The following is an 8,813-nucleotide window of genomic DNA, read 5'->3' as shown; positions in this document are numbered from 1 at the left end:
GTTAACCCTCAGTGGCAACAGTCAAGCATAAGCAGTGCAGATACGGCTAGAAGCTGGGAGTCCTGAGCTGTGATTCAATAGACACAAAGATCTCATGTCATTCCTTGAGGTAGGCTATTGTGTACAAATCAGCAGGACTGTTATAGTTACAAGAATTCAACAAATTAGCTGGATACAAATCTCAAAATGACAAACCATTAGTATTGGCACCAGGTATCAAATCACCAGAGGAGATCTGGGCCCAACATGAGATATAACAATCTTCACATAATTCTGGTACTAAGTACAAAAAGGTTCACCATTGTTTGCTTAGGGTGGCTTTTCAGAAAAACAAAACTGAGTCCCTGGAGTAAAGTTTATACCTGATCTAGACAGTTGCTCCGTAAGTAGCGTAGCGCTTGCTGTATGCTCTGGGGAAGAGGCTGTCCTGTTCTCTGGACGTTAACTATCAGAGGCACACCAAAGACGTTCTTGTCCTTGTAGTCAGGGACTTTCATCCTCTTCATGAACTTTGGCACAGACCTGAAAATTAACATGAACAGGCTGTGTGAAAATATCAGGGTATTTACAGAGTCTTTCTGAGTAACACTGCTGGGAGAAATTGGTAACTGGGGCCACCTCCTTTTTTATAAAGATGGTGAAATAATGTTTAATGCACAACACACGAACACTTTACAATCTGTATAACTGATGGATTTCTTGACAACTTTTATAAGTAGATGGCCTCTGGCTCTCAGATATAGCATAACAATCTGTTCTAACAAAAAACTTTTACTACGTGGTTGTCATCCAGCTGAAGCCAACACGGTTTAAAACATCCATTCCGGACTCAAAGGAATGGCACAGCAAAGCATAGTGGAGAGGGTATCTGAGAGAAAAGGAGGTTCAGTCCTCTAAAATGCTAAATGATTTTTATACTACCAGTTACATGATTTAGCATTTCTATTGACTAACAATTTACAGTAATAAATGATGGTGGGAAATCCCTACGTGCCAGATTCATCCCTGGTGTTATATGATTTATTCTAGTTGAATTACTTAAGAGAAGCTGGTGAGCTTGTTTTCTTCCAAAAATGATGGTGAAAACGAGAATAAACTGGATTCCCTTTGTGGGAGTCATGACTGCAGTGGAATTAAAAAAAAAAAAGGATGAATATGACCTGAATGTGACAAAGATTTTTCTCATATGTGTGGGAAGGAGATAAAACTTGGATTAAATGACCTACTGAAGGAGTACAGCATATAACCTTACAGCTATTTAGAGTCCCACTCTTATAAATCCTTAGAGACTGATTATACAAACTGAAGAAATACTTGTCAGGATGGAAAACTTCTGTACAAACAGCAGGATCTAGAATTTGCTGTATTCTAGTCTGCTTATTTGGCGTTTGTTAAGGTGAGATTCATTTCAGTACAGATGATGTCAGCTAGCCATGGGGAGCTGCACCAAAGGAGAACAGCGATCTGGGGGTTCACCTTATTGAATTTAGGTTTCTAACGGAGATTTAGAAGGAGTTAGCATCCAGACTGCCTCTATACAAACTGTGGAGCGAGGCACCTCCGGAGGGTGACCCAAACCCTGAGCCTTGGATAGAATGAGCTACCTTTGGAGTTGCCTGTCTCTTTCTACTGACCACAGACAGCTGACCCAACTTGCTCAGATTAGACTTACAACTTTTCGGAGTGGCTGATGTCAGTGAGGTGAATCTCACATGTAGTCCCTTGTATCTATTTTTCCATTTCTAACTTGTCTTATCTAACTCACAGCTGAATTTACTGGGATTTTGGTCGAGTGCTTTGAACATGGAAATCACAATGTAAATGTCAGGTCATATTATTTTTGGACTCATTGGTCTCTATGTATTAGGGAAAGTTTCTGTTATCCTTCTGATTATTTCTCAGATACTTATAATCTCTTATCTATGCCCGTTTCCACTCCAGTATACTTCAGTCTGTGTGGCCCATCAGGGTTCTTATACTATTAAACATGCAGATGTCTGTAGCCAGTTGTGCAGAAGGAGCCACATTGCCAGCTTTCACGTCCATCTGCCCTTCACTCCACTCTCTGAGTGACCAGGTAGCTGTTACAGCTGCGACGGCTGCAAGCTCCCTCTAACGCAAGCCCAGGACTAGGCTAAAGCTTACATCTTTTGATCTGCAGAGGAAAGTCCCGAAACTGTTCTAACCCTTCTTTTAAAGCACAAACAAACCAATATTGAATACCTGAAGTATCATCAGCAGCTGTTTCTTTCTGAATCACAAAACGAATTCTGGGGAAGACTTACTGTAAACATTTCCTACTTTTAATCACTCTCTCCTACTCCTGTTTATTTTTCTGGAACTGGAGTGTTGTTAGAGAGGCTCTGTTAGAGCACAGGAATTAAGTCAGATCTCCAGGATCTATTTCTGACTTTGCCACTGAGTCACTAGGCAGCAATGGATTAAAGGGGACAGTTTCAAATTCTACAGCTGAAGTCAATTGTTCCTCCTAATTGCATTTACTGAATTTACTATCAGAATAACAGAATTAGGAGAAACTACTTTCTTCTAAAAATATCTCTCTTCCAGTTATCGATGGTACTCACCAGGTCCAGCCATGTTTGTTTGACATGGAGTACTTCTCCATGATGGCAGTAAGACGAAGCAGAGAGAATTTTTGCAGTAGATTCAGTTGGGCTGCTGACTGATTGCTGATGTGAAGTGATGCAATGGAGTGGCTCAGGCGATGGGAGATTTGGAAACTATGCCATCGTAATCGCCTTTAGCAAAAGAAACAATAGAAAAATCAGACAACTACTTTAACTGGGCAGAAAAAGATGGTATACTGTGAGATAGTGCTGGGCAATATACAAAACATACATAAACATACACACACTATGGCTCGTGGTGTGTCAACTGAAAGAAAATGTAGCTTGGAGGCAAATAAAACAATTTGCTCAATCTCTTTAATTTTGGAAATGCCCAAACTTTGATTTTTTTAATGTTAGATTCACAAGTGGGTGTGGGTCCCGTCCATGTACCCAGGGAAGCAGTGCTGCCTGCTATGCCCTTTAGCCCACACATTTCCGACAGGATGTGGGAGATGGAAATTCAAACGTTTTCTCCCTGACTCAGAACCGGGATTTGATGCCTGGTCCCTCACCTCCCAAGGGACCGGCCTGCCACCAAGGTATTTGGAGATGAGGTTCTCCAAATATCTCTATTATTAAATACTGAAGGATTTTTTGGAGAAGAGATTGAACCCTGTGTCTCCTTGGCAAGAGCTGTAACCACCAAGCTATTGAGCCACTCACATCTTCTCTTTACTCCAATGCACTTTCTCTATATACTGGATACATCGGAAAAAAACTCATTTCGGTTTCTTGTTTTGCTAAACATGAGCTCTGGCTCAAATCCTAAAAACCTTGGCACTGCTCATTTACTCAGTAGTTTCCTCGAGTTCACTTGCTTGTGATGGTGGTGAGCAAGCACACGCAACAGTAAACCATGGCATGGCAGAATCATCTGTGAGGATGTGACAAGGCTGATGGCAGATCAGAAAATACCAGCTATTTTCTCACTGTTTTGCACGTACAAAGCCACCCTACACACAGCAGTATGGATCCACAAAGGCCTTTACCCAGGACCTTGCTCCCTTGGCTCAAGAGGAACTCACCCCTCTGACTTAAAACAGGTCTGCAAACTATTAACAAAATCCAGCTTTTCACTTTTATTAAGAAGTCAATTGTATACCATCATCTCACCCTGTCACCTAAGGGCCTGAGGCAGGGTAGGGAAATTCTCGTTGAGCGCAAAGGGACACATTTTTAGAGCAGACCAGTGCATAAAAAAAGTGCACAAGGCTACTGACGCATAAATACTGGGGTGCATAACTTAGAAGACAATTGAAAATACATCCCACAACATATACAGGGTCCTACTATGTAATCAGTGGATCAAGAGAGAAAAGAATGCCTTAGTTTGCTCTATTAAACCAATTCTCCATTGATTCTATATAAGAATTTCCGTAGCAGGATGTCCCTTCTCCCAAAGTCCCACCCTTCCCAGGGAAGTCCCCAACCCCACACAGGATGAGTACAACTGCAATGGTACCCTGCACCTTCTGACTCCCAGGCTGAGAGCCTCTGCTTCATTATATCGTATTTCACAGTCTGTGGATTTGTGTACAAAATTTTGCTACCTACCTGCTTGGCCTTGTGAGCGATGCTCCCACCCCAGAGTCTCTCCTGTCCCTAACACCAGTGGCTTCAGATTCGTTCAGGGACGTTCCATCTCTATCCATGTCACTCGGTGTGGTCCGGCCATCAGAAACAGAGTTTCCTTCAAAATCAAGTGTGATCTGTGTGGGTGACTGGAAAGGCAAGGATGGAGATTCCCTGGCCGACACATCATCAACTGGCAGACCTGGCAACACATTCTTTGACCAGCCATCTACCACCTCCTGGAGTCCATTGACATGTTGCAAAATGTCATCTAAATGAGGAAAAAGGACATCTTTCTCTAAGTCCAGGAGGTCCCCAGTACTAGCGTACAAGTGGGAACCTGGCACATTGTCATAAATACTAATTCTGCTCTCTTTAGGACAGCAAGCCATCAATCCGGACTCTTTTGGAGTAGAGCAGTTCTGCTTTCCCAACGAGATGCTGCCTGTCCTCCAGTTTACACTGTTACTGTGGTCTGTAGGTGAGAGGCTTTCGATAGAAAGTGCCTTTGGGAAGGTCCCCGGTTTATGATCCTTGGGAATATGCACAACCAAGTTCTCTTGGGAATGAAATTCATTTTTGCGATTTTGGTCCGCCACTTGCCGTAAGGCCGTTCCTGCCAGAACATCCAGGTCCTCCAGGTACATCCCGCCTCTCTTGTTTGCTTCATGGCATTTGCGTTCCTTCAAACACGGTGTGCTCACCCCACTGCTGCTGTTTTCGGACTGACTGCTGTCACTGCTGGATTTGGCAGAAAAGGAAAGTCCCCTTTTGACTGAATCTTGGCCTAAGTTTTGGAGATCGCCATTGACTATTTGTACACAGTGCATGTCTTTCAAGGATTTCGGCTCATACTGGAGAACAGGTCCACTTATCTCTAAAAGACCCGTTCTTCCCGAGCCTTTTAGTTTTCCATGCACACCTTTTGCTTTTAGTGTCTCCATGCGTTTTAGAAAGGTTTTTGCTTTGGTTCGTGTTGGTTTCTCATTCTTCAGGTTGTCCTTGGGGAACAGGGCGGTGTTTATGGCAGTGGAGTCTTGCAGCAGCGTGCTTTCTACATCATGCTGGCCAGAGCAGTCGCAGGTCTCCCTGGCAGCGCTGCTGATGCCGGATTGACTCCTGTTGTCACTTCCCCCACTGCTCTCGCTGTGAATAGATGAGACCTCAGGTTCACTCAGATCTGTAAGGACACTCTCGCTGCTTGTTGTATTTTTCATTTTAATGTCCCCAGAAGATCCATGTCTGTCTGATCGATGAAGCAAAGCATCAATGTCGTCCACCCGAGACCATCGTCTGCTGGTTCTTTGGAAAGTCCATTTATTACTGATAGCACAGAGGTCTTCTTCATCTGAATCTTCACTCTGGAAAACAGCAAGTGGCACAGGTTAAAAGCAGGTGCTTTTACTTGTTATTTGAATTAATGCAATTGTGCTGCTCCATGTGAGCAACACGCAGTAAAGTCTCCCTGAACATAGTTTATGAAAGATAGGTCATCAGTCCTTTCATAACAGCCTCCTTCATTTAATTGTAAAGACTGCAGCGAGCATCTTAATAAGTAAGGAATAAAAGCCCGCTCTATATTAGGGAGCTCATGAGTCCCATCAATGCCTCTTGGCTTCTGTGGGGTGGATTGCACTGCACTGTGTACGACTGATGCCCATAGTGACTGTTTAGAAGAAAATGGGTTTTCAAAGGTCCAAGCAGAGGGATCCTGACTTGCAGGGATGGTGTTAAGATACACATGGTAAAGACTGGGAAGTAGCTGGGTACTACAGCAATGTGAGCCACTTAAGAAATGAAGACAGCAAATATCCGGTGCTACACTTAGTTTTGCAGCAAGAACTAAGTAAACACCTATAAACTTCATAGACCAGGTACGTCTAACAAGATTTATGTTTCAGGAACGTAACTACAGATAAATAGCCACGATGCTTAAAATAATATTTGGAGGTATCGCTTAGGGTGGGTCTGAGCGAAGGCAGCCATGGAGGTGTGGTGTGGAAGAGCATCCAAGCTCAGTCTTGGATGGGGCAGCATCTACAACTGAGGTGAGCTTTCCTACAGTGCCAACCACTGTCTTCCTGGCCTTTGCCATCCAGAGGCACCCCAAACTTGATGACCTCCAGCCTGCCCCACTGTCTCTGGCTTCCCCCGACCTCTCCCGAAGCAGCAGCAGCCCCACAGCCCTTCCAGGTCTCATCCCTCAGCCTGGGGCTTGCGGAGGAGTGCTTATGTTTAGGCAGCTCCAGGAGCTATTCTGCAATGCAGACAACATGCGCCTTGAAAAAAAGCTCTCCCTGTGACATTTTTCTTATCATCTGCTCAAACAAAAAAGATACATCTTCAGCATGAAGCGCACAGTCAGTGTCGAACTCGCTGTTCTCTAAGGATGCGAAGCCCACAGTTGCTAATGAGTATCCTTCCCTTGATTTTGAACCGGGTTTATATGCATTATTCTTGCACGTTTGTTTTAAAGCAGAACAAACTAACTTCACCTACATGACATCCAAACAGCTCTTCACATTCTTGGAAGCAGTATGAAGGCAATAAAATATGACAGGCTGTCAGACTAAAATGAGGTGCTAAACCAGAAAGACTATTTTGGGACTGGAAAAATTCTCATTTTAGAAGTCTATTATTAGAAGTATTTTTCTATGAAGTTTTGATGGTAAAGTTATCTCCCATCTCTGACTAGCTCTCTGCTGGCCTGCCTAATTGGAAAATGTAAAACAAATTTTACCAGAACCCCCAAAATCTTAAATAATGTGAAACCTGAAAAGTTGGAGATTGGGATCAATAGTGTGCCGGTCTCACTAATGCCAAAAGCTTTTGCCAGTTTATCACTTCAAGTCGGCCAGATGTTTTATGTCCAAACCATAAAATAAAATATAGCTACAAAATTTTGCGTTTAGTCATTCCTCTTTTATCTGTTAACATTGAGGTCTGCAGTGCTCCTGCAGCTGATGTTAGTTTACAGAAATGAATGGAGATCTTAGTTCTGCTGCTAGCTCGAGAGAAAAATTAAGCAGCTAGTGAAGCGGCAGGAAAGGGGCTAGAAAGGCTAATACTACTTTGGCCATCTTGTCTGCAGGGAAGAAATGGCATATCAGACAGCTCTGCCTTCGTTTCAGCTTGACAGTTGGCTGTATGCATATACAGAGCAAAGGACTGCACAGACTCAGGCACTTAAAAATCCATCTATTGTGGTCTTAGTAGTGCCACAAAGTGGATATTTCAAAAACCGCAAGGGTATGTACTTTTAAATATTTAGTAGCGGTAATTATATCTACAAAGCATACCACTGCTGAAGCGTTGATGGCTCCAGCCAATAGGATAAAAATATATTTTTTTAATTTGTTGTACATCCCAATATGCCAAAGGGACCTTAAAGAAGATTCTTGGCTGACACAAATCCCTGTAGCTGCACTGACATTACTGTATGAACTCACAGGATTTAGCCTGTATTTTCTACAAGCTGGAATCGATTAAACTAGCCGAAGTGGTAGAGACATTGTGAAAAACACCAAGAGGAGAGCACAGAGTAAGAGCCAGAAATAAACATAAATTCAGTGGTGAATATACTTTAAATCATTTTTAGAGGAAAATAAGTTTTAAGATTTTTTTTTAAAGAAAGTAGAGATGAACAGAAATGGATATTGGTAGTAAACAAGTTTTGCGTCTAAGCACAACAAAGATAGGATTGCATTCTGCCCAGGAACCACTCAGAAAATACAGAGGGATTTTGGTGTCAAAATTTGCAGCTCAATAAAAAAAAGGTTTGTTTTAGTTTAGTTCTTTTAATTGGTAACGAAACATGCTTGTGTTTCATCAGAAATAAAATCAGACAAATGAAATATCTGGATACTGAAATGCTGCCATGGTGACTCACTCGAAATTCAGCTGCACTGTGAATCCTGTGACATAATGTGCTTTTCTTTTGATGGAATCAGTAGAAATGCTGGAAGCCACGAACATCCTGAATGACCCACTGTTCCTGTTAGATATCAGAGCACCCTGACAAACGAGACTGTCCTAAAAAAACCGCAGAGAGCACTTTGCCAACCGACATGTCACCAGCTATGAGGACAGTGGATCAAGAGTAGGTCTGAAAGCAACGATTCATCTTACACAGGCGGAGCAGACATCTTGGAGCAGTGACTGTATACTTCTATGACCTACGGTGAAATCAAGTGCATGGCTTTGGAGCATATTCAAAAGTCCATTTAATACCATTATGTTTGGGAAGACAAGAAGGGGCAAGTTTCTTGAGGAGTGACTGATAACATTTGCCAAAGAGAAAGAGGTTTTGATTCACAGATTTGTCACAGTTGATTTAAAATAGTACAGCTTTTTGACTGAGGGTGTACTTGCCTAAGATACAGAGGGATGCTAACAAAAGGCAGAAAGTGGGTTTATTTGCGGTGGAATTCTGCCACATTTTTCCAGCTGGGGGCAGGAATTCTCATAAATCGACAGCTGCAGAAGGCAGTTAATCCAAAGGCTAATCTCTGTCTGTCCAAATCGCTTACGGACATATTTGCAACACATAGAGGAGGATTTCTGTATGCAGCTCAATGAAGCCAAGGGGAAGAGAGCAGCCCACGGTGGGAA

The 8,813-nt window shown here is 42.7% G+C and overlaps 1 protein-coding gene across 1 annotated transcript in view; it reads right to left on the bottom strand.

The window, feature by feature from the left end:
* Nucleotides 1–356: 356 nt before the first annotated feature.
* The window catches only part of STARD13 (StAR-related lipid transfer (START) domain containing 13), a 10,491-nt gene continuing 2,034 nt past the window's right edge, over nucleotides 357–8,813 (bottom strand). The window contains exons 2-4 of the mRNA XM_009579329.1: nucleotides 4,185–5,563; nucleotides 2,586–2,759; nucleotides 357–522 (exon numbers count right to left, since the gene is read on the bottom strand). Coding sequence (XP_009577624.1) covers nucleotides 357–522; nucleotides 2,586–2,759; nucleotides 4,185–5,563 — 1,719 coding nt within the window. The remainder of the gene's footprint in view (nucleotides 523–2,585; nucleotides 2,760–4,184; nucleotides 5,564–8,813) is intronic.

Source organism: Fulmarus glacialis, unplaced genomic scaffold, assembly GCF_000690835.1.
Source record: "Fulmarus glacialis isolate BGI_N327 unplaced genomic scaffold, ASM69083v1 scaffold20276, whole genome shotgun sequence".
Lineage (NCBI taxonomy): Eukaryota > Metazoa > Chordata > Aves > Procellariiformes > Procellariidae > Fulmarus > Fulmarus glacialis.
Note: the sequence above shows the minus strand (reverse complement) of the source record. Positions and strands in the feature narration are given on the sequence as shown.